Source organism: Erythrolamprus reginae, chromosome 3 (genome assembly GCF_031021105.1).
Source record: "Erythrolamprus reginae isolate rEryReg1 chromosome 3, rEryReg1.hap1, whole genome shotgun sequence".
Classification (NCBI taxonomy): Eukaryota; Metazoa; Chordata; class Lepidosauria; order Squamata; family Dipsadidae; genus Erythrolamprus; species Erythrolamprus reginae.
Window position 1 is genome coordinate 252,780,590 of NC_091952.1, and position 24,891 is coordinate 252,805,480.

Sequence of the window (24,891 nt, forward strand, 5' to 3'; positions counted from 1 at the left end):
CTTCCATATATCCAGCGTGGAAGGGATAACTCGGAACTGAGAAACATGTATTACAAATTGCAGATATTTGAAGGGCGGGATCATGAATTGATGGGGCATTTTGAGTTTGAACCAAAGTAGACAGCTTGCATCATTTAACAGAAGACAGCCTATCTGATGCGATATTCCAAATTGCCGAAAGGGAGAAGAATTGTAAAACTGCTTAATCACGGTGAATATGCAAATTGTAATCTGATTGGCTGACAAAAGTATATATACATCATGCACCTTCGCACAGGTATGGCTTGTGGCTTGGCTTGAAGGTATCGTGGCTTAGTATGGTTTAGAGTGACTTGTGAATTAGTGTGGCCTGTGGTAGCTGAAGACTTGTAGCTGAATATTGTAACTGAGAATAGTAGATAGAGAATTGTGAGTACTTTGTATAGTAACTGCTAGAGAGATAACTGCAGTGTAAATAGTGCAGATTTGCTATGAAAGAAGTAAATATTTTTCCTAAAAACTCTGCAGTATGTGTCTTCAATTATCTTCAAGATAAAAGTTCCTGATATCCTGGTCTGAGGCAGGCTGGTTAGCTGCTTTGGCTATCTGGGTGGGCTAGCTTCTGCAAAACGTTACTCCAACACAAACACGTACAAGATAGTAGGTATTGGTATACACATTGTTCTGCCGGGCTCTCTGATAGAAGCCTCCCGAAAATTCAAGGGTACAAAGCTCAGACACACACAAAAATTCAAGACAATGTTCTTTATCACAAAATTCAAAAGAAACAAAGCACCCTTTTTGTATTGCAAAGAGCACTCTTCCCCAAAACAACCTTGTATGCTGTACAAGTCCCTTAATCAGTTCTTAAGTACTTAGCTAGTAGCTGTGAAGAAACGTCACAGCCCTCCTTCTTCCAACGAAGTGAAACACACACACACTTTACTCTGCTTTGGTGTCAAAGGCGTGAAAAACCCACAAACAAAGTTCAGAAACAGCGAGGCACGATCCTGAAGAACTGCGATCAGATAATCTTCCACAATGGCCAAACTAGCACCCTGCTATTTATAGCAGCAGCTCTAATTACTGGAACCCCACCCAAACACAGGTGGCCTCTCTTATCTCCTGTAATATGTCCTCAATTGGTCTCTTCGATGCATAAGCCTGCGCCTGCGTAATATTTTCTCATGTTGCTTCTGATCTTTCCCCCAATTAACCTCAGATTGTGCCCCCTTGTTCTTGTGTTCACTTTCCTATTAAAAACACTTCCCTCCTGGACCTTATTTAACCCTTTAACATATTTAAATGTTTCGATCATGTCCCCCCTTTTCCTTCTGTCCTCCAGACTATACAGATTGAGTTCATTCAATTTTTCCTGATACGTTTTGTGCTTAAGACCTTCCACCATTCTTGTAGCCCGTCTTTGGACCCGTTCAATTTTATCCATATCTTTTTGTAGGTGAGGTCTCCAGAACTGAACACAGTATTCCAAATGGGGTCTCACTAGCGCTCTATACAGCGGGATCATAATCTCCCTCTTCCTGCTTGTTATACCTCTAGCTATGCAGCCAAGCATCCTACTTGCTTTTCCTACCGCCTGACTGCACTGCTCAACCATTTTGAGACTGTCAGAAATCACGACCCCTAAATCCTTTTCTTCTGAAGTTTTTGCTAACACAGAACTGCCAATACAATACTCACATTGAGGATTCCTTTTCCCCAAGTGCATTATTTTACATTTGGAAACATTAAACTGCAATATCAGCAAATATCACTGAAATCTCACTCTTGAGTGCGTCTTCGTGCAAGGTTGGGATTCTGGGCATGCGCAGAAGCTGAATCTTGTGCATGGGAGCGTGCCCATGCACCAGACGCCCACACCGGACACCAGGACTGTACCAGTAGCGACGGCGACAGGCAGCCCTTCAGTGGTTTGCAGGAGCTGAGGCGAGGACAGGAGCTCACCCTAACACATGGTGCCCGGGTCTCAAACATAGTCTAGGCAACAAGCTCAGTGGTCTTAACCACTGAGCCACTGAACATGCACAGAACCACTAGAAGCTACTATCCCCCATTAAACTGATCAACCACACCAATTCCTCATAAACTCTAGAGTTGTATCATCATTTTTTATTTTTTATTTTGTTTTACATGGGACTATGTAACCAGTACAAACTTGTAAAAATGATGATGATGATGATGATGATGATGATGATGATAATAATAATAATAATAATAATAATAATAATAATAATAAACATAGTTGGAAGGGACCTTGGAGGTCTTCTAGTCCAACCCCCTGCTTAGGCAGGAAACCCTACACTACATCAGACAGATGTTTATCCAACATCTGCTTAAAAACTTCCAGTGTTGGGGCATTCACAACTTCTGGAGGCAAGCTGTTCCACTGATCAGCCGTCTGACTGTCAAGAAATGTCTCCTTAGTTCTAAGTTGCTTCTCTCCTTGTTTAGTTTCCACCCATTGCTTCTTGTTCTACCCTCAGGTGCTTCTGAGAATAGCTTGACTCCCTCTTCTTGGTGGCAAACCCTGAGATATTGGAAGGCTGCTATCATGTCTCCCCAGGCCCTTCTTTTCATTAAACTAGCCATGCCCAGTTCATGCAACCATTCTTCATATATTTTAGCCTCCAATTGTAGACATAATACATCTATTGAACAGCCTCCATGTGAAACAAACCCAGATAAATCCAGCTGGGTAAAAAAAGGCTGTTACACAAAGGCAACTGCATATCACCACAACCTCCAACAGCAGCGACTTCCGTGCAAACGCCATAAAACCGAACTATTCACAAGCCTTCATTTAGCTGGATTCTCTGGGGATCTCCGAGATATAATTAGCAATAACCCGCCTCTTTCCACAAAGGAAAACTGGATAGTTCAACTGCATTCCATGTCGCTTTTCCTTCACACAGTGGGGGAAAAAATGCACAACCGAGGGAAAAACCAAGCCCCGATTCTGTTTTTTTATTCAAAAGCCAAAAAAATAATAATCATAAAACCCAACTTTAGCATTTAAAAAATTCCTCCCATGCTGTTGTTGTTGATGCTCCCTTAGTAAATCTGGGATGGGCAACTGAAGCATATGTGGGTGGGAATGTTTGGAAATAAAACTCTGCCAAGAAAATGTGAGGGCAGCAAAAGCAACACACACAAAAAAAACACCCACATGCCCAGGCCACTGATAAGGTGGCAGGCAATTCATTTATGCTATCTTTAATGCAAAGCAATGTTTCTCAAAGTACAAATTTCCTGGGAGTTGAAATCCACATACAGGTGGCACTCGATTTACAAAACTTTGTTCGTGTTGTGGTTAGCTCTGCCCCAAGGACTGTGGATGTGGAGGAGACATCCACATGCTGAAGGCCTGTTTTGCTCCCGGTGGAATCTGCTGATGAAGGCTCCTCTGACCAAGAAGACATGAGTGACAGGGAGGAGCAGAGTGTGGCAGACAGCTCAGAAGGAGATCAATTATCTAGCTCCTCCTTGGATTCAGAACAAGAGTTAATGATACAGCCACGCATGCGGAGAGCAATGCATAGGCAGCAACAACTGAGAGATTATTATCAAAGAAAATGAGGCCACCTGTGGTTGGGTGGGGCTGGGGTCATTAGTGAGGCTGCTATAAATAGCAGCCTGTGGGTTTGACCATTGTGGAGGATTATCTGATCATTGTGTTTCGTGACTGCTTTACTGACTTTGATCTTTTGTGTGCTGATTTTTCCCCGCTTTGAAACTAAACCAGAGCAAAGTGTGTTTCACTTTGTGAAAGAAGAAGGACTGTGAATTGCCTCACAGCTGCAAGCTAAGTATCACTGAACTGATAAGGGACTTGTACAAATTACCAGTTTGTTTGGAGACCAGTGCTCTTTGCTATACCAAAAGAGGGCTTAGGTTAAGTGAATTTTCATTATAAAGAACATTGTTTTGAATTTTCAAACATGTGTGTATCTGAAATTTGTACCTGTGAATTTTTGGGAGGAGTCTACCAGAGAGCCCGACAGAACCATTCAAAGTTACAACAGCACTGGAAAAACCGACTTACAGAAACATCAAAGAAACATAGAAGATTGACGGCAGAAAAAGACCTCGTGGTCCATCTAGAAGGAGCAGGGCCAGTGGTCAGTAGATCATTGACTGGCGTTGTGGCGAAGGTTAGAGATGAGCGTCCTCATTCCGTTTCCCTCCAAGTGCAAAGTGCATGTTATAATATGCTTCCTGAATGATAAGGGCATGAACGCTGCTTCAATAGATGCCCAACATGCTTACTAAAGTGCACAAAAGTCAGTGCTGCCTGAGAATTTCTTGACCGGTTCGAGATTAAAGGGAAGGCTTTTCTCAACTATAGAGTGACAGGAGATGAAACTTGGGCTTATCACCGTATTCCAGAGAGCAAACGTCAATCAACGCAATGGCACCATACCCATTCTCCTTCAGCCCAAAAATTCAAAACTCAGCAAGCGGCAAGAAAAATCTTGGGCACCCATCGTGCACAAATCTTGGGCACACACCATAGCAGCGTTCAAACCCTTACTTTCGGATAACCCTCGTATATTAATGTGTAAAAGCAAAAAGTGGAGTTTGGAGTGGGTTTATCTTGTATTGTGCTAAGAAGAGTTGGAAGTCAATGCACCCTTTTCTTTCTTTTTTTCTCTTTCCCTTGTATCTCACACCCCCTTTTGCCCCACCTCCTTCCTTTAATTTTCTATCTTTTTCTTTGCTTTCTATGTAACATAATTGTTTTTAAAAACCATTTTGGAAATGAGATGTAAATGAAATAAAATGGATTAATCTGTGCTTGGTTTAAAAAACCAGGCAACCCGTAGGAGAAAATACACCCTGACCCAAATCGTCTCTCACTTCCTTTGAGGCCTGAACCCAACTCAATATTTTTATTTATTGTGCTGACTTAAGTCAATCTCTCGCCCTCCTCTCCCTGAAGAGAGACTGGAAATTAAGGTTTAGTGAAATACACTGAGCATCTTTAGGCTTTAAAAATGTTCCTTTCTGGTTTTGGCTGCTGCTGGGAAACATTTCTTGCTTCTACAGTTTAATAGGGATGTCAACCTCAGCATTGGCAGGACACCAACCGAATGAGTAGCATGAGCAACTCCTGGAGAAAAGGCAGCACCCCAATGACTCTGCTTGAAGCACCACCGATATTGACATGTTTATTTTCCCCCTTGGAGGAAATCATTTTCCTTCCAAACAGAATAGCCCAGAGTGCTGTGCATTGACTGCACAACAGCAACAGCGCTTAATAATAATAATAATAATAATTATTATTATTATTATTATTATTATTATTATTATTATTATTTATTGGATTTGTATGCCGCCCCTCTCCTAGACTCGGGGCAGCTAACAACAATGATAAAAACAGCATGTGACAATCCAATAATAAAATAACTAAAAACCCTTATTATAAAACCAAACATACACACAAACATACCATGCATAACTTGTAATGGCCTAAGCCTAAGGGGAAGGAATATCTCAACTCCCCCATGCCTGGCGGTATAAATGAGTCTTGAGTAGTTTACGAAAGACAAGGAGGATGGGGGCAATTCTAATCTCCGGGGGGAGTTGGTTCCAGAGGGCCGGGGCCGCCACAGAGAAGGCTCTTCCCCTGGGGCCCGCCAAACGACATTGTTTAGTCGACGGGACCTGGAGAAGGGCAACTCTGTGGGACCTTATCGGTCGCTGGGATTCGTGCGGTAGCAGGCGGTTCTTCTATTCTGGTGCCTTGGAACATATTTTTACCATCCGACCCTTTACAGTAGGGGTGTCCCTCTGACCTTCCTGCCAACCAGCTTAAAGCTATGTTGGGAGAACTGGGGGTGGAGATTTAGTTTATTGTACATTATATATATATGTACATTAAGTAATGAACAAACAATTCCCTTTATTTCCCCGAACAAGATCATTCAATTAAAAAAAGAAAAGAATGAAGCAGTTATGTCAAAAGCTCACAGACCAGTTGGGAGTGGGTACCTGTTCTATTTTCATTCAAAAAGGGAAGAGACAGTTCAGAATAATTTCAATAGTTGCAGCTGCCTATTTTTTCCCCTTTGGGAACAACATTGTTTTTCCCTTATTTGGTAGCCTTCAAGGGAGTGTGCGAGCATAGACTCCATGAAAACAAAATCTGCCAGTCCAGCTGTTTCGTAGACTAGAGAGCAATGCTTACTGGGGAAAAGATTAATTATTCAGAGGCATTAGCTACAGGAAGAGATAAAGAGATCACAGCAGAAATTTTACATTATAAGTTCACAATTTAATATTTTTTTACAAAGAAAAATCATACTGTTGTAGATGTCTTATTCAATCTGTGCAGAATGTGTTGGTTTGGATAATGCTAATCCCAGCCTGAGACTCAACCCGACAAGATGTAGAGTCACCCAAGCTTTAAACTGAGCAATGTTTTGAAGAAGCCACAAAACATCAAAATAAGCCTCTTGACTTAAAGAAGGCATCTTCTTGCTCAAGTATCTACTGTAGATCTACCGTATTTTTCAGAGTATAAGATGCACCTTTTTCCTCCCTAAAAGAGGATGGAAATTCAGGTGCGTCTTGTACTCTGAATGTAGCCCCCCCCCCCCCAAGCTTTTCCCCCCAGCCCTAACTAGGTGCTAATCATCTTCCTGGCTCTTGCTTGCAAGTTCTTTCATTGTTATTCTCTGCAAAGAATGTTTTCCGAGCCCTAAGTCTTTGCAGGGTTTTTTTTCCCATTGCTCTAACTAGCTCCGAATAAGTTTCTTTCCAGCCCTAACCAGGTGCTAACAATGTTCCCAGCTCTTACCCGCTTGCAAGCTCTTTCATTGTTATTCTCTGCAAAGAATGTTTTCCGAGCCCTAAGTCTTTGCAGGGTTTTTTCATTGCTCTAACTTGCTCAGAATAAGTTTCTTTCCAGCCCTAACCAGGTGCTAATAATCTTCCCAGCTCTTATTGCCTTGCAAGTTCTTTCATTGTTACTCTGTTTTGTTCTGTTCTATTCTATTCATATCTGTGTGTGTGTGTGTGTGTGTGTGTGTGTGTATAATACACACACACACTTCCATCCTTCTAAAGTGGGTAAAATGAGGCCCCAGATTGTTGGTGGCAATATGCCAATGTTGTAACCGCTCAGTGTGCTGTAAAGCATTGAGGAGCAATATGTAAATCGGAGAGGGGCAGCATACAAATCTAATTAATAATAATAATAATAATAATAATAATAATAATAATAATAATATATAAATGCTATTGCTACTCCTCAATTTACAACCATTTTTAAAGACGGTTTGAAGTTGTGACAGCACTGACAAAAGTGCCTTAAAAGTTATTGCCGTCTCACCACCGGTCACATGATCAACGAAGATTGAGGTGGAGTTCTAATAAAAACCACCCCTCTTGGAGCGAGATGGATGGTTCAGAAATGTGAAAAATAAATAAATGGAACAAAAATAAATGTCTGAAGGCAATGCTTAAAAGGCTGTGCTGGTGGGAAAGTTAGCAAACATTTAATGGAAAAAGGAACACTGTTGTTTAATTATTATAATCAGATATAAAGAAAGAAAAACATGACCAACTTATACCTTGGCAAACAGCATTTATATGCATTGAGAGGGAAAGAGCTTGTTATAAATTGCAACAGGGAAAGAAAGAAAAATGTATTACCAGAAATCTCTCCTCCTTTTCTAACCATCTCTGGTCTTCCTCCATTTCTTGTTGCTGTCGTATCAACCTCTCTTCCATTAGATGTGCAGGTGGGACCTGTCCCATTCCACGCATATCCAAACTGCCAGAATCCTACAAAGAGGTGAAGAGAGAAGAGACAAGCTAAAATTATTTTCAATCATTTTTATTTTAATATGATTGTCATTAATACAGGCCCTTTTTATTTCTTTCTAAAGCAAGGATATACTGTATACTGGTTCTCTGGGCTAAAGGAAAAATGTCAGAAAGCAATATAGTACTAACGATCTAATAAATTTAGCTTTGGCTATACGAAAACACAGAATAAGAGTTTGATGGGACCTTGGAGGTCTTCTAGTCCAACTGATTGCTCAAGCAAGAGACTCTAAACCAGGATGCACCACATACTGGTTACCCCCACTTCTGTTTTAGCAAATGGGGAAAAAAGTTGTGATATGTCACGTGACAACAACATTTTGTCATGAGTTTGACATCCCTGCTCTATATCATTTCAGACAAGTGGCAGTCCAGTCTCTTCATAAAAACCTCCAATGATAGAGCACCCACAATTTCTGATGGCAAGTTGTTCCATTGGTTTGTTTGTTTGTTTGTTTGTTTATTAGATTTGTATGCCGCCCCTCTCCAAAGACTTGGGCGGCTCACAACAATAAAAACAATATTATAACAAAACAAATCTAATATTAAAAGAAGCATATAAAACCCTATCATATACAGCGATACCTCGTCTTACAAACTTAATTGGTTCTGGGACGAGGTTCTTAAGGTGAAAAGTTTGTAAGACGAAACAATGTTTCCCATAGGAATCAATGGAAAAGCGATTAATGCGTGCAAGCCCAAAATTCACATCTTTCACCAGCCAAAGCGCCCGTTTTTGCACTGTTGGGATTCCCCTGAGGCTCCCCTGCATGGGAAACCCCATCTCCAGGCTTCTGTGTTTTTGTGATGCTGCAAGGGAATCCCAGCAAGGGGAATCCCAGCATCGCAAAAACGAGCGCTTCGCTGGCAGCGGCAGTCCAGAGGTGGGGTTTCCCAGTGAAATCGCAGCATCGCAAAAACACTGAAGTCCTCGAAACCCAACCTCCAGACCTCTGTGTTTTTGCAATGCTGCGATTTCATTGAGGCTCCCCTCGCTGGGAAACCCCACCTCTGGACTTCCATTGCCAGCGAAGTGCCCGTTTTTGCGCTGCTGGGATTCCCCTGCAGCATCACAAAAACACGGAAGTCCGGAGGTGAGGTTTCCCATGGAGGGGAGCCTCAGGGGAATGGCAGCAGTGCAAAAACGGGTGCTTCACTGGCAACAGAAGTCTGGAGGTGAGGCATCCCAGCAGCTGCAGTGGGTTTGCAAAGTGAAAATAGTTTGTAAGAAGAAGCAAAAAAATCTTAAACCCTGGGTTTGTATCTCGAAAGGTTTGTATGACGAGGCGTTTGTAAGACGAGGTATCACTGTATTTAAAAACCAAACAGCACATTCATACCAAACATGAAACAAAATATAAAGAAACCTGGGGGGAAAGGTGTCTCAACTCCCCCATGCCTGGCGGTATAAGTGAGTCTTGAGTAGTTTACGAAAGACAAGGAGGGTGGGGGCAGTTCTAATCTCCGGGGGAAGTTGATTCCAGAGGGCCGGGGCCACCACAGAGAAGGCTCTTCCCCTGGGGCCCGCCAAACGACATTGTTTAGTCAATGGGACCCGGAGAAGGCCAACTCTGTGGGACCTTATCGGCCGCTGGGATTCGTGCGGTTTTCACCCTCCCCAGGCATTGGATTATGGGTGTGGGTACTCATGCATGCGAGATAGTGCACGCTCACGCTCTTTCGGCACCTGAAGGGAAAAAGGTTCGCCATCACTGTCCTAGGCCCGAATTATTTGGGGATAATCAGTGGATTAAAAATAATCGCATCCAGAAACCAATTGGCAGCCAGTGCAATCCCGAAGTGCTGAAGAAACATGGGCATACCTAGGTTGCTTTTCTCTTTGATTAGTTTCCATCCAATATTTCTTGTCCTACCCTCTGGTGCTTGGGAGAATAGGCTGACCTGCTCTTCTCTGTGACAGTCCTTCAAATACCTTATCACCTCGAGGTTCGACTACTGCAATGCTCTCTAAATGGGGCTACCTTTGAAGTGTGTTCGGAAACTTCCATTTATTATTATTATTATTATTATTATTATTATTATTATTATTATTATTTATTAGATTTGTATGCCGCCCCTCTCCGTAGACTCGGAACTTGTCCAAAATGCAGCAGCGCAAGCAGTCTTGAGCCTTCCAAGAAATGCCCACATCTCACCATCACTCCGCGGACTGCATTGACTACCAATCAGTTTCCGGGCACAATTCAAAGTGTTGGTTATGACCTATAAAGCCCTCCATGGCACAGGACCAGATTATCTCCGAGACCACCTTCTGCCGCATGAATCCCAGCGACCGGTGAGGTCCCACAGAGTTGGCCTCTTTAGGGTCCCGTCGACCAAACAATATCGGCTGGCGGGACCTAGGGGAAGAGCATTCTCTGTGGGAGCCCCGACCCTCTGGAATCAACTTCCCCCAGAGATTTGCGCTGTCCCCACCCTCCTTGCCTTCCGAAAGAGCTTAAAAACTCATCTTTGCTGCCAGGTTTGGGACTTTTAGATCTTCCCCCTGACCACCAAATGCTTTAAGTATGATTGCTGAATGTTTGGTCGATATGTTTTTCTTTTAATTGTTTTTAAGTTGTAGTATTAATTGGATTTACATTACTGTTCTGTTTTTATATATGTTGTGAGCGGCCTCGAGTCCTCAGAGAGGGGCGGCATACAAATCCAAATAAATAGATAGATAGATAGATAGATAGATAGATAGAGAGAGAGAGAGAGAGAGAGAGAGAGAGAGAGAGAGAAGATAGGTAGGTAGGTAGGTAGGTAGATAGATAGAGAGAAACTATTATCATGAAACCCCCTAGACCTCTTCGTCAGAATAGACATACCCAGTTCCTGCAACTGCTCTTCATATGTTCTAGCCTCCAGCACAGGGCTGGGCTGCTGCCCAAACGGGGGGGGGGGGGGGGGAAGACGGGGGGACGGGACGCAGTGGGGTAGCAAAAAAGGAGCTCCACCCCAGAGCCCCCAATTTGCACTGAAAGATGTTGAAAGAAAATGCAGGGCGTCCTGCATAAGCCACGGCCACAGTGTGATAGTAAAAAATTTGGTAGCCCTTCACTGCTCCAGCGCCCTGAGCACCTTGGTTACTCTTCTCTGCACTCCTTCCAGAATCTCAACATCTTTTTTTTTATATTGTGGTGACCAAAACTGGACAGTGTTCCAAGTGTGGCCTTAACCAGTGCAGTATAAAGCACTACTAGCTTTCAGATTAAAACCAAACAGCGTCATGCGACAGAAACTTACCTAACCTTATTCAGTATTAACTTCAGTAGTTAATGCAGCTGCAAGAGCAATCATGGGCTTTCCCAAATATGCCTGTCACACCAACACTCCGCAGTCTCCATTGGTTGCCGATCAACTTCCGGGCACAATTCAAAGGGTTGGTTATGACCTATAAAGCCCTTCATGGCATCGGACCAGAATATCTCCGAGACCACCTTCTGCTGCACGAATCCCAGCAACCGATTAGGTCCCACAGAGTGGGTCTTCTCCGGGCCCCGTCAACTAAACAATGTCGGTTGGCGGGCCCCAGGGGAAGAGCCTTCTCTGTGGCAGCCCCGACTCTCTGGAACCAGCTCCCCCCAGAGATTAGAACTGCCCCCACCCTCCTTGCCTTTCATAAACTCCTCAAAACCCACCTTTGTCGTCAGGCATGGGGGAACTGAGATATTTCCCCCGGGCCTAGATAATTTATGTATGGTATGTTTGTAGGTATGTCTGCTTAAAAATGGGGTTTTTAAACTATTTTTTAAATTTTAAATTGTATATTTATTAGATTTGTTATGAATTGTTTTATTGTGTTGTGAGCCGCCCCGAGTCCACGGAAAGGGGTGGCATACAAATCTCATAAATAAAATAAATAAAATAAAATAAATTTAAAAGCAAATTTAGGTAACAGAGAAGGTTCATCCCACAGAAAATATGCTTCACAAAGAGGTACAAGTTAAAAGCGGGGACTTTTAAGGTAAAGAATGGTTGGAGATTTCATCCAACAATGGATTTCTTTGTATTAGGGAAAACTACGGGTGACTCAAGTAGCAATTAAGTCATTGCCTGGCATTATCATTGATTTTCCCAGGGCTGGCATGCCTTGATATCTTGACAGCAATTTCCAAAATTGCCAGACAGTACGATTAACCGAGAGCTCTAGCATTGATGTATTTCAAGGTCATCAAGTTGTTTACTCCACACAATCCACACGAGCATATACTGTACAGCTACCGTATTTTTTGGAGTATAACAAGCAGGAAGAGGGAGATTGTGATCCCCTTATATAGAGCACTGGTGAGACCCCATTTGGAGTACTGTGTTCAGTTCTGGAGACCTCACCTACAAAAAGATATTGACAAAATTGAACGGGTCCAAAGACGGGCTACAAGAATGGTGGAAGGTCTTAAGCATAAAACGTATCAGGAAAGACTTAATGAACTCAGTCTGTATAGTCTGGAGGACAGAAGGAAAAGGGGGGACATGATCGAAACATTTAAATATGTTAAAGGGTTAAATAAGGTCCAGGAGGGAAGTGTTTTTAATAGGAAAGTGAACACAAGAACAAGAGGGCACAATCTGAAGTTAGTTGGGGGAAAGATCAAAAGCAACATGAGAAAATATTATTTTACTGAAAGAGTAGTAGATCCTTGGAACAAACTTCCAGCCGACGTCGTTGGTAAATCCATAGTAACTGAATTTAAACATGGCTGGGATAAACATAGATCCATTGTAAGATAAAATACAGGAAATAGTATAAGGGCAGACTAGATGGGCCATGAGATCTTTTTCTGCCGTCAGTCTTCTATGTTTCTAAGACGAATCTTTTTCCTCCCTAAAAGAGGCTGATAATTTGGGTGCGTCTTATACAGTGGAACCCCGACATAAGAGCTGCTCTACTTAAGAGCAACTCGAGATAAGAGCTGGGAGGGGAGAGATATTTTTGTTCTACTTACAAGCCCAAATTCGAGATACAAGCGCCAAGGAGCTGTCTCCTGAAGCCAAACGCTAACTTCCGCGTTCGGCTTCAGGAGACAGCTGCGAAGCGGCGCGCGTGTTTTAAAAGGTTGCAGCCGGCCTGGGGGGCTCGGGGGGGGGGGGGTGCTTGCAGCTTTCTTTCTTGCTCTTTTTCTTTCTCTCTTTTACCTTCCCTTCCTCTATTTCTTCTTTTCTTTCTCCTTCCCACCTTCTTCCCTCCCTCCCTCCCTTCACTCATTCCTCTCTTACTCTCCCCTTTCATAAGTTTCCTTGCTTCCTTCCTCTGTTCCTGTCCCTTCCCCCTTTCTTTCTTTCTTGCTTTCTTTCTTGCTCTTTTTCTTTCTCTCTTTTACCTTCCCTTCCTCTATTTCTTCTTTTCTTTCTCCTTCCCACCTTCTTCCCTCCCTCCCTCCCTCCCTCCCTTCACTCATTCCTCTCTTACTCTCCCCTTTCATAAGTTTCCTTGCTTCCTTCCTCTGTTCCTGTCCCTTCCCTCTTTCTTTCCTTCCTTCCTTCCCACCCTCCGTCCATTCATTCACCCATTCCTCTCTTGATCGCTTAAAGCCGGTCCCTGGTGCAAAAAGGGTTGGGGACCTCTGTCCTACAGGATTGGGTGGCAGAGAAGTTGAACATATGTAAATTTAAAAGTTTAAGAAAGTTTACAAGTTAAGTGAAAGAAACTTCATTATTCATTTATATGTACATGTACATTTCTTCATTAAAAACATGTCTTTCTGCATAATTTAGACTAACTTTGTGAGTTTTTTGAGGGCTGGAACCAATTAAAATTATTTACATTAATTCCTATGGGGAAAAGTCGTTCGAGATAAGAGCTGCTCGACTTAAGAGCCCAGGTCCGGAACGAATTAAACTCGTATCTCGAGGTACCACTGACTCTGAATGTAGCTTATTTTTTAGCCATAACTAGGTGCTAACAATCTTCCCAGCTCTTATTGTTTCTCTCTGCAAAGAATGTTTTTCCAAGCCCTAAATCTTTGCGGGTTTTTTTTTTTCCATTTCTCTAACTTACTCCGAGTAAGTTTATTTCCAGCCCTAACCAGGTGCTAATGATGTTTCCAGTTCTTACCAGGTTGCAAGTTTTGTTACTCTCTGTGAAGAATGTTTTCCAAGCCCCAAGTCTTTACAGGGTTTTTCCCATCGCTCTACTTGCTCCAAATGTTTCTTTTCAGGTGCTAATGATGTTCCCACCTCTTACTGGCTTGCAAGCTCTTTCATTGTTACTCTCTCCGAATAAAGTTTTTTTTAAAGCCCTAACCAGGGATAAAATAATGTGCTGGCTAAGGGACACTAGCCAGATGAATACCTGGAAGTAGATCCCCCCCCCCCTATTTTCCTCCCCAAAAACTAAAGTGCTTCTTACACTCCAGTGTGTCTTATACTTCAAAAAATACGGTATTTACTTTACTGAAGTTTTTGTGGCACCCAAAAACAGCCCTTCTCTCTCAGGCAAGGAAGAATTCCCATGGAGATCATGGATGATCAGAAAATGTTTCAAATGCTTTCTCCTGATCATCGTTTATATATGAAGCATGCATGTATCCCAGAATGCCTCTTTGTGGTGATATGTGTTTACTATGTAGTATGACTTTCCCAAATATGCTCATGTTACACCAACACTCCGCAGTCTGCATTGGTTGCCGATCAGTTTCCGGTCACAATTCAAAGTGTTGGTTATGACATATAAAGCCCTTCATGGCACCAGACCAGATTATCTCCGGGGACCGCCTTCTGCTACACGAATCCCAGCAACCGGTTAGGTCCCACAGAGTGGGTCTTCTCCGGGTCCCGTCAACTAAACAATGCCGCTTGGTGGGACCCAGGGGAAGAGTCTTCTCTGTGGCGGCCCCGGCCCTCTGGAACCAACTCCCCCCAGAGATTAGAATTGCCCCCACCCTCCTTGCCTTTCGTAAGCTACTTAAAACCCATCTCTGCCACCAGGCATGGGGGAATTGAGATGCTCTTTCCCCCTGGGCCTTTACAATTTCATGTATGGTGTGTCTGTATGTATGTTTGGTTTTTTTATATTAATGGGTTTTTAATCATTTTTAGTATTTATTGGATTATTATTGTACATTGTTTTATTATTGCTGTTAGCCGCCCCGAGTCTCCGGAGAGGGGCGGCATACAAATCCAATAAATAAATAAATAAATGACAAATTATGGAAAACAAGGTGTGATACTGAATTTACAAATTAAACAGCTGAAGCTTCTCCAAAACCTCCAGAGTACAAAAACCATCACAATGGCAAATCGGAAGTGCATTTTCCGAACTTCCAGTTTGTCCATTAGATGGGGGTTTTTTGCATTCTGGGGCTTCCCTGAAGCGACCGGAGGACAAAACAGCCTTTCCCAAAATTGAAAATCAGCTGACACAGGACAACATTTTGTGTATCCTCTGATAGGGCTCCGTATATTACCTGTGGCGCGCATGCCATAGGTCAGTGATGGCGAACCTATGGCACGGGTGCCACAAGTGGCACGCAGAGCCATATCTGCTGCACGCGAGCTGTTGCCCTAACTCAGCTCCAATATGCATGTGTGTGCTGGTCAGCTGGTTTTTGGCTTGCACAGAGGCTCTGGGAGAGTGTTTTTGTCTTCCAGAGAGCCTCCAGGGGGATGGGGGAGGGCGTTTTTACCCTCTCCTGGCTCCAGAGAAGCCTTTGGAGCCTGGGGAGGGTGAACCATAAGCCTACTGGGCCCACCAGAAGTTGGGAAACAGTCTGTTTCTGGTCTCCAGAGGGCCTCCGGGAGGCGGGGGAAGCTGTTTTCGCTTTCCCCAGGCATTGAATTATAGGTGTGGGCACTCGCGCATGCGTGATAGCACACTCTCATGCACCCAAGGAAAAAAAGGTTCTCCACCACTGCTATAGATACACCATCACCCTATTATTGTTGTTTGCTGCCCCGAGTCTACGGAGAGGAGCGGCATTCAAATCAAATCAAATCAAATCAAATCATGAATAAATAAATAAATAAATAAATCACGGCCCTATGTCATTTCAGGCAAGGGGCCATTCAATCTCTTCTCAAAAGCCACTAGTCTGAGGATGCGCTGTTCCCTTGGCTGTCAAATTATTCCTAATCAGCTCTTTAGTATAGGCTAACTGTTGGGAGAATTTTATGCATGTGGAATGTAACCCAACAACTAGCCACAGTTAACCACTATAGCTAACTGAAGTCTTCAATGAAAAACACTGCAGCAGGCTTTCTTGTAAAAATATATTTTACTTTTCTTCTTATCAAACTCCTTCTCTAAATAAACCCCTATAATACACTATCCAGAATACTAGTACAGTGTTCCTTCGATTTTCGCGGGTTCAAAGTACACGAAACGTCTATACCACGGTTTTTCAAAAATATTAATTAAAAAATACTTCGCGGTAATTTCCCCTATACCACGGTTGTTCCCGCCCGATGACGTCATATGTCATTGCCAAACTTTCGTCTGCCTTTAAAAAACATTTTTTAAAATAAACTTTAATAAATAAACATGATGAGTAATAATCTAAATTGTTGCTAAGGGAATGGGGAATTGTAATTTAGGGGTTTAAAGTGTTAAGGGAAGGCTTGGGATACTGTTCATAGCCAAAAATAGTGTATTTACTTCTGCATCTCTACTTCGCGGAAATTCGACTTTCGCGGGCGATCTCGGAACGCATCCCCCGTGAAAAGCGAGGGAACACTGTATATAACTCTTATTACATCCACCATTGCAACCATTAAGCACTAACCACTAACTATAAATCATCCAGCACAAAAACAACTCTATAACAAACCACTCTATAATAAACCACTGTAACAAACCACACTATAACAAACCACACACATGCAAGGGTGTTACTCCTATTATATAAGTTACAGCCAATCAGGTTGCAGCACAGTTAGCAAACCCATGATTACATGCTGATTATGGCTTAGGTCAGCCTCTCCTATGGTTACAAACCATTTACTTGAATTGTAATATTACCTCCAGAAATAAACTTATTTCTGACACTAACTTAACAGTCCACATGAGTTCACAGGAAATATCTATGAGCAGAACCATCCAAACTCACAAAGATTAACTGATAAATCTAGGTGGCTCTTCAATTCCCCCATAATAAGTTAAGGAGTATATAATATATGCATCATCAGAGATACACATCAAAGAAAGAGGGGAGGAGGCGAATGATCTGCGAAATAACGGTGGAAATTACCTCCATGTTGGGTTGCCACATGGATATTTCTTGAGACCGATGGTTCCAGGAATCTGTCTGATCCAAAAGAGCGGCTTGTCCTGGATAAATGCTACCTGCCAAGGTTGGAATTCCATGGGAACCGGGATAGCCCGAAACCTACCAAAAGATACAGACAAATGCTTCAGGATGCCGTGAAGTCTTACATCGAAACTTCCCATCTTTTGTATCTTTTCTTTTATGTACACTGAGAGCCCTATGCACCAATGACAAATTCCTTCTGTGTCTAATCTATCTATCTATCTATCTATCTATCTATCTATCTATCTGTCTGTCTGTCTGTCTGTCTGTCTGTCTGTCTGTCTATTGGATTTGTATGCCGCCCCTCTCCGTAGACTCGGGGTGGCTAACAACAGTGACAAAAAACAGCATGTAACAATCCAATATTAAAACAACTTTTAAAAAAAACCCCTTATTATAAAACCAAACATACAGACCAACATACCATGCATAAATTGTAAAGGCCTAGGGGGAAAGAGTATCTCAGTTCCCCCATGCCTGACGGCAGAGGTGGATTTTAAGAAACTTACGAAAGGCGAGGAGGGTGGGATCCAACAAAGTTGAATGCATCACCTTCTCATTCAAGAAAGCATTTTCCATGGAGTTGGCCGAAAAGGCAAAACTGACTACTCTGATTGAAGAAAAGAACTTGAGTACTTTAGCTTCCACCTGGAAACTGTTTCTGAACTTCTTGATGTGGAAAAAAATGAAACTTGACTTTGGGGTTTAGAGATTAGACTGACAGAGATCTTTATAGAAATGACTTGTTCATATTGTTATGAAAACGCCAAAAGTTGTGATTCGATGTTGATGCCTAGAGTTGTTAAAACCCTGCTGTTCTGTTTAAGAAAAGTAACAAATCTTCTGTTCCCGGGTCACCCTGACCCGGACCGAAAACTCTTCATTTGCAGTGCTTATGTTTGGTCAATTTGAATACTTTTTTCACTTGGAAAGTAGTCTGAACATTTCTGCACACAATGATATGAAAATTGAACTGAAGAAATTAATCCTTATTGGTTTATTTTGCACATAAATATGCCTCCCCCCCCGTTTTTGTGAATTTTCTTTAGGTTTATTGATAATTATGCCTGCAAAATACATTCTATTTTACCAAAGTTGGTATGGGATTGGTAGCTTGAACATTTCTGAACATAATGATATGAAAATTGAACTGGAAAAATTGATGCATATTGGTTTATTTTGTTGATGAAATGCACGCCCCCCCCCCCCGTTTTTTTTAAATAGTCTTCACTTTATGGATAGTTTTGCTACAAAAATACATTCTATTTTACTAAAGTTGGTGTGGGATTGGTAGCTTGAACATTTCTGAACATAATGATATGAAAATTGAACTGGAAAAATTGATGCATATTGGTTTATTTTGCACATAAAGTATGCCTCAATTATTTCAATTTATATAAAAGTTATGCTGTTAATTTCAAACTTACATACTTTTTTTTAGTAAAATGGATTTGTTTCATAAAATTAGTTCTCTGGCTACAATGTGGTTGATTTTCAAAAGGATATTCCAAATATTTCTAGACAAATATGTATAAACAGTGACAATAATGGCACACAGCAAGGCCGAGGGGGGGTGGCCCTTTTGTGGCAAAAATAAACCAATAAGAACCATTTTTTTCAGTTCATTTATATTTTTCTTATATTCAGAAATGTTCAATTTAGTATATCAAACCTTTTGGGGGAAAATTCCTTAGGGATTTGTAGCCTTAAAAAATAGAAATTGACACGAAATTAAAAAAGGATGGGGGGAGGGGCTTTTTGATCAAAATAAAAATATAAGTCTCAATTTTTCCAGTTCAATTTTCATATCATTATGTTCATAAATGTTCAAACTAGTTTTCCAGTTGAAAAAGTTTTCAAAAAGACCAAATTCAAGTACCTAAAAAAAATCATTTTGGTCCGGGTCTATATGACCCGAACAGACTAAACGTGACTTTTTTTTTGCCCAGAAAAAAAATTTTCCCCCCACCCCCACAAATATTTTTTTGATGATCAGTATTGTTAAATTGAGTAAATGAATGCCTAAGATTTTAAAGAATATTTCGGATTTGGAGCATAAAAAAATAAAAAGTGAAAATGGTTGCAAGCAGCCAAGGGGGGGGGGGGGGGAGGCCTTATTTCTGATGTTAAAAAACCAATAAGAATCATTTTTTTCAGTTCCTTTATATTTTTCTTATATTCAGAAATGTTCAAGCTACCAATCCCACACCAACTTTAGTAAAATAGAATGCATTTTGCAAGCAAAACTATCCATAAATTGAAAAAAATTTCACAAAAACGGGGGGGGCGTGCATTATATCCGCAAAATAAACCAATAAGATTTACTTTTTTCATTTCAATTTTCATATCATTGTGTGCAGAAATGTTCAGACTACTTTCCAAGTGAAAAAAGCTTTCAAAAAGACCAAACATAAGCACTGCAAATGAAGAGTTTTCGGTCCGGGTCAGGGTGACCCGGGAACAGAAGATTTGTAACTTTTTTTGCCCAGCAAAAACTAAGCCCCCCCCCCCCCCCCCCAAAAAAAATTCTCATAGATAGAACCCCTGAAATGATGAAACTACATGAAATTTCAAGTTTCAGATATGCAGGGAAAAATTTTTACAGGGACTCAAACTTGGCTTCGGGTCACATACGACCCGAACAGAACAGCAGGGTTTTAACCTGATCCTACTCAACGTTCGCTCAGGCAATCTCACTCTACTCACAAGAGCCTACAAAACTTTTGCCAGACCCATCCTAGACTATTGCTCATCTGTCTGGAACCCATACCACATCTCAGACATCAACACCCTTGAAAACGTCCAAAGATATTTCACCAGAAGAGCCCTTCACTCCTCCACTCGAAACAGAATATCCTACGAAAATAGACTAACAATCCTGGGCCTAGAAAGCCTAGAACTACGGCGCCTAAAACACGACTTGAGTATTGCCCACAAGATCATATGCAGCAACGTCCTACCGATCAATGACTACTTCAGCTTCAACCGCAATAACACAAGAGCACGCAACGGATTCAAACTTAATACGAACCGTGCCAAATTTGACTGTAAAAAATATGATTTCAACAATCGAGTTATCGAAGCGTGGAACTCATTACCGGACTCAATTGTGTCAACCCCTAACCCCCAACACTTCTCCCTTAGACTATCCACGATTGACCTCTCCAGATTCCTAAGAGGCCAGTAAGGGGCGTACATAAGTGCACTGGTGTGCCTTTCGTCCCCTGTCCAATTGTCTTTCCTTTCTTTCACTTATCTTATATATTCTCTTCCTTTCATATATCCTCTCCTCTATGTTCACTTTCACGCTCTTTTATATTAACACGTCTATTTTTCTTCCTATGTATCTGTGTATTGGACAAATGAATAAATAAATATTTTACTACAACAGTGTTGGACATCAATGCTTCTTTTACTTTTCTTTTCCCTACCTTCCCTCACTTCTCTTGCTCTCCTCCTTGTTCTTTTATTTACTTTTGTATTTATAATACTTAATAACTTAATAAAAACACAATATAAAAGAAAGCATTTTCCATTATGCGATATGTCTTCCTGTTATCTGCCTTTGAGACTTTCGTAAACCTGTCATCATCAAAAACCCAGCCTTCTTCATTTGAACAAGCTCAAACTCATCCTAAATAACCCCACATGATGTAATCTCAGTGAATTCCATAGAAACAGACCAGCTGGCATCTAACTCAGAAAAGATCCTAGATATTTTTTTCCACCGGATACTACAAATATAATTCGTAGAGCATCAACAAATGCCATTTTAGCCCATCCCTGCCTAAAAGGGTTTGAATCACTTTTTTTTTTAAAGTACAGTAGTTGCAGTAAGAGTGGTGAAATATTCATGTTGCTCCTCTTTTATAGGTAGTCTACACCAGTGTTTCCCAAACTTGGCTACTGGAAGATAGATAGATAGATAGATAGATAGATAGATAGATAGATAGATAGATAGATAGATAGATAGATAGATAGATAGATAGATAGATAGATAGATAGATAGATAGATAGATAGATAGATAGATAGATAGATAGATAGATAGATTCATTCATTCATTCATTCATTCATTCATTCATTCATTCATTCATTCATTCATTCATTCATTCATTCATTCATTCATTCATTCATTCATTGGATTTGTATGCCGCCCCTCTCCAGAGACTCGGAGCGGCTAACAGCAATAATAAAACAGTGTACAATAGTAATCTAATACTAAAACGATTAAAAACCCATTAATATAAAAACCAGACATACATACATACATACCATGCATAGAATTGTAAAGGCCTAGGGGGAAAGAGGATCTCAATTCCCCCATGCCTGATGGCAGAGATGGGTTTTAAGTAGCTTACGAAAGGCAAGGAGGGTGGGGGCAATTCTAATCTCTGGGGGGAGTTGGTTCCAGAGGGCCGGGGCTGCCACAGAGAAGGCTCTCCCCCTGGGCGTTGTTTAGTTGATGGGACCCGGAGTAGATCCACCCTGTGGGACCTAACCGGTCGCTGGGATTCGTGCAGCAGAAGGCGGTCCCTGAGATAATCTGGTCCGGTGCCATGAAGGGCTTTATAGGTCATAACCAACACTTTGAATTGTGACTGGAAACTGATCAGCAACCAATGCAGACTGCGGAGTGTTGGTGAAACATGGGCATACCTAGGAAAGCCATGATTGCTCTCGCAGCTGCATTCTGCACGATCTGAAGTTTCTGAACATTTTTCAAAGGTAGCCCCATGTAGAGAGCGTTACAGTAGTCGAGCCTCAAGGTGATGAGGGCTTTGGACTTCCCCAGCCAGCATTCTGGGAGTTGAAGTCCAAATATCTTCCAGTGGCCAAGGTTGGGAAACACTGGTCTACACCCAACAACCACAACTGAGAACAGCAACTCTCTGGCCAAGAGATGTGGTCATTAAGTGAAACATGTGATCAGACTTATGACATCGCTGAGAAATAATGGTAACTGTGCTAAATAGGAGTGAGGCAACATCTTGGAAACAATGAGATATCATATTCCTCTTCGTTGCCCTTTTACAAGGCTATACATGGTCCTTCAACATCCCTTCACAGTGCTTTATTTTTAATCCACTGATTATCCCCAAATAAATCAGGCCTAGGACAGTGATGGCGAACATTTTTCCCCTCAGGTGCCGAAAGAGCATGAGTGTGCACTATCACGCATGCGTGAGCACCCACACCCATAATCCAATGCCTGGGGAGGGTGAAAGCCGAACAAATCCCAGCGGCCGATAAGGTCCCACAGAGTTGGCCTTCTCCGGGTCCCGTCGACCAAACAATGTCGTTTGGCAGGCCCCAGGGGAAGAGCCTTCTCTGTGGAGGCCCCGGCCCTCTGGAATCAACTCCCCCCAGAGATTAGAATGGCCCCCCACCCTCCTTGTCTTTCGCAAATTACTCAAGACCCACCTTTTCTCGCCAGGCATGGGGGACTTAGGATATTCCTTCCCCTAGGCCATTACAAGTTATGTATGGTATGTTTGTGTGTATGTTTGGTTTTTATAATAAGGGTTTTTAGTTGTTTTATTAAATTGGATTGTTACATGTTGTTAGCCGCCCCGAGTCTGCGGAGAGGGGCGGCATACAAATCCAATAAATAGATAGATAGATAGATAGATAGATAGATAGATAGATAGATAGATAGATAGATAGATAGATAGATAGATAGATAGAATAGAATAGAATAGAATAGAATAGAATAGAATAGAATAGAATAAAATAAAAACAGCTTCCCCCGCCCATTGTAGGCCCTCCGGAGGCTGGAAACGGCCTGTTTCCCAACTTCTGGTGGCCCAGTAGGCTCGTGTTTTGCCCTCCCCAGGCTCCAAAAGCTTCCCTAGAGCTGGGGGAGGCTAAAAACGTCCTCCCCCATCCCTCCGGAGGCTCTCTGGAAGTCAAAAACGCCCTCCCAGAGCCTCTGTGCGAGCCAAGAATCACACACAGGCACGTTGGAGCTGAGCTAGGGCAACAGCTCGCGTGCCAACAGATATGGCTCTGTGGGCCACCTGTGGCACCCGTACCATAGGTTCACCATCACTGGCCTAGGATTACATGTTGCCCTTGGGTGAGCTCTATGACCTCTACAAGCTTTGGTCAAAATTATGACTTTCAAAGTAAAAGAATAGCAAAATTTTAAAACACGTCATTTGAGGGAGGGGGAATCCTACTAATTGAATTGAATATTAATTAAATGTGATTTTTCTTTCTACCCTCAGGCCAAAGGAAGATGTACTTTAAATTCTCTTCAAAATACTTCACGATTACTCCTAGTCCACACTTGTGTTAGCGTATCCCTTAATCATATGAATCATATATCTATAAACCAAAAATATTCCCCAACATACATAATATGATTCTTTCCTCCTACAAACACTTAGGATTGTAAAACATGAAAACCATGGAAGAGGGGATAAATTCTTTTACCTGGTAGTGATTGGGTTGTATCATGTGCTGTGGACTGGGATAAAATCCTTCACTTGATCTTGGACTAGGATAACCGGGTCTGCTGGGCTGGAAAAAGAAGGAAATTAACAAATTAGTAATATACAATATATAAGCAGGACATTTTAAAAATAAGAATGGCATTAACATACTTGGATTACCTTTCTCATCGTAATTTACAGATTAACAGAGTTGGAAGGGATCTTATAAGTCATCTAGTCCAACCCCCACCCCAGCCCAGCAGAAGACCCTACGCCATTTATGACAAATGACAGTCCAATCTCTTCTTGAAAGTCTCAAGTGATGAAGCTCCCAGTTGGCGGGCCCCAGGGGAAGAGCCTTCTTTCTGGCGACCCCGACTCTCTGGAACCAGCTCCCCCCAGAGATTAGAACTGCCCCTATCCTCCTTGCCTTTCGTAAACTCCTTAAAACCCACCGTTGTCATCAGGCATGGGGGAACTGAGATATTTCCCCCGGCCCTATATAATTTATGTATGGTATGTTTGTATGTATATCTGCTTAATAATGGGTTTTTAAAATATTTTAATTTTAAATTGTAAATTATTAGATTTGTCATGAACTGTTTTATTGTGTTGTGAGCCGCCCTGAGTCTACAGAGAGGGGCGGCATACAAATCTAATAAATAAAAATAAAATAAAAAACTTCTGAAGGCAATCTGTTTCATTGGTTGATTGTTCTCACTGTCAGTAAGTTCCTCCTTATCTCTAGGTTGAATCTCTCTTTGATCACTTTCCATCCATTATTCCTTATCTGGCCTTTGGGTGCCTTGACCCTTTCCTTTCTGTGGTAGCCCCTTAAATATTGGAATACTGCTATCATGTCTCAAATTGAAGATAAGTAGGAGAACAGCAGGTCTTCATTTATGATGAGTGAAGCTACCCAAATAGAGTCAAAACTTGGCTTTGGAGTGGCTGTCTCGTATTTTAAGCCTATTATGGATTTGTGGGCCAATTCACTCCCTATAATTTGATAGATAGAACATCTAACCAAACTGATATATACAAAGTTTTACTACACGTCGAAAGCTTAGCCATACTTTGGAAAAACCACATGCTATAAATACCAACTACCAGTCCCTGAAAATAAGCCCTCCCCATGAAAATGCCATTTCCTCTGGGTTAAAGTTAGGGAGACAGAGCTGGAAATTAGGCTAAGACACCAAGAGGAGCCCAGTCTTGCTCAACATGCCCCAAAATAATAAGACCTTCCCCAAAATAAGGCCAAGCGCTTATTTCAGGGTTCAAAAAAATATAAGACAGGGTCTTATTTTGGGGAAACATGGTAGGTTAAAAAAAAAGGGACAGTTCTACATAATGAAGAGGAGCTACATAAGAACCT

General features: G+C 41.8%; 1 protein-coding gene across 10 annotated transcripts in view; it reads right to left on the minus strand.

Annotated features, from left to right (window-relative positions):
- PTK2 (protein tyrosine kinase 2) overlaps nt 1–24,891 on the minus strand; it is a 300,863-nt gene that overhangs the window by 29,402 nt on the left and 246,570 nt on the right. For 6 of the 10 annotated variants that reach the window (XM_070748360.1, XM_070748361.1, XM_070748359.1 and 3 more), the window contains 3 exons: nt 23,515–23,601; nt 17,019–17,156; nt 7,657–7,788 (listed from right to left, as the gene is read on the minus strand). In XM_070748360.1, coding sequence (XP_070604461.1) covers nt 7,657–7,788; nt 17,019–17,156; nt 23,515–23,601 — 357 coding nt within the window. The remainder of the gene's footprint in view (nt 1–7,656; nt 7,789–17,018; nt 17,157–23,514; nt 23,602–24,891) is intronic. The other 4 variants (XM_070748364.1, XM_070748365.1, XM_070748363.1 and 1 more) reach the window with 1 other exon arrangement.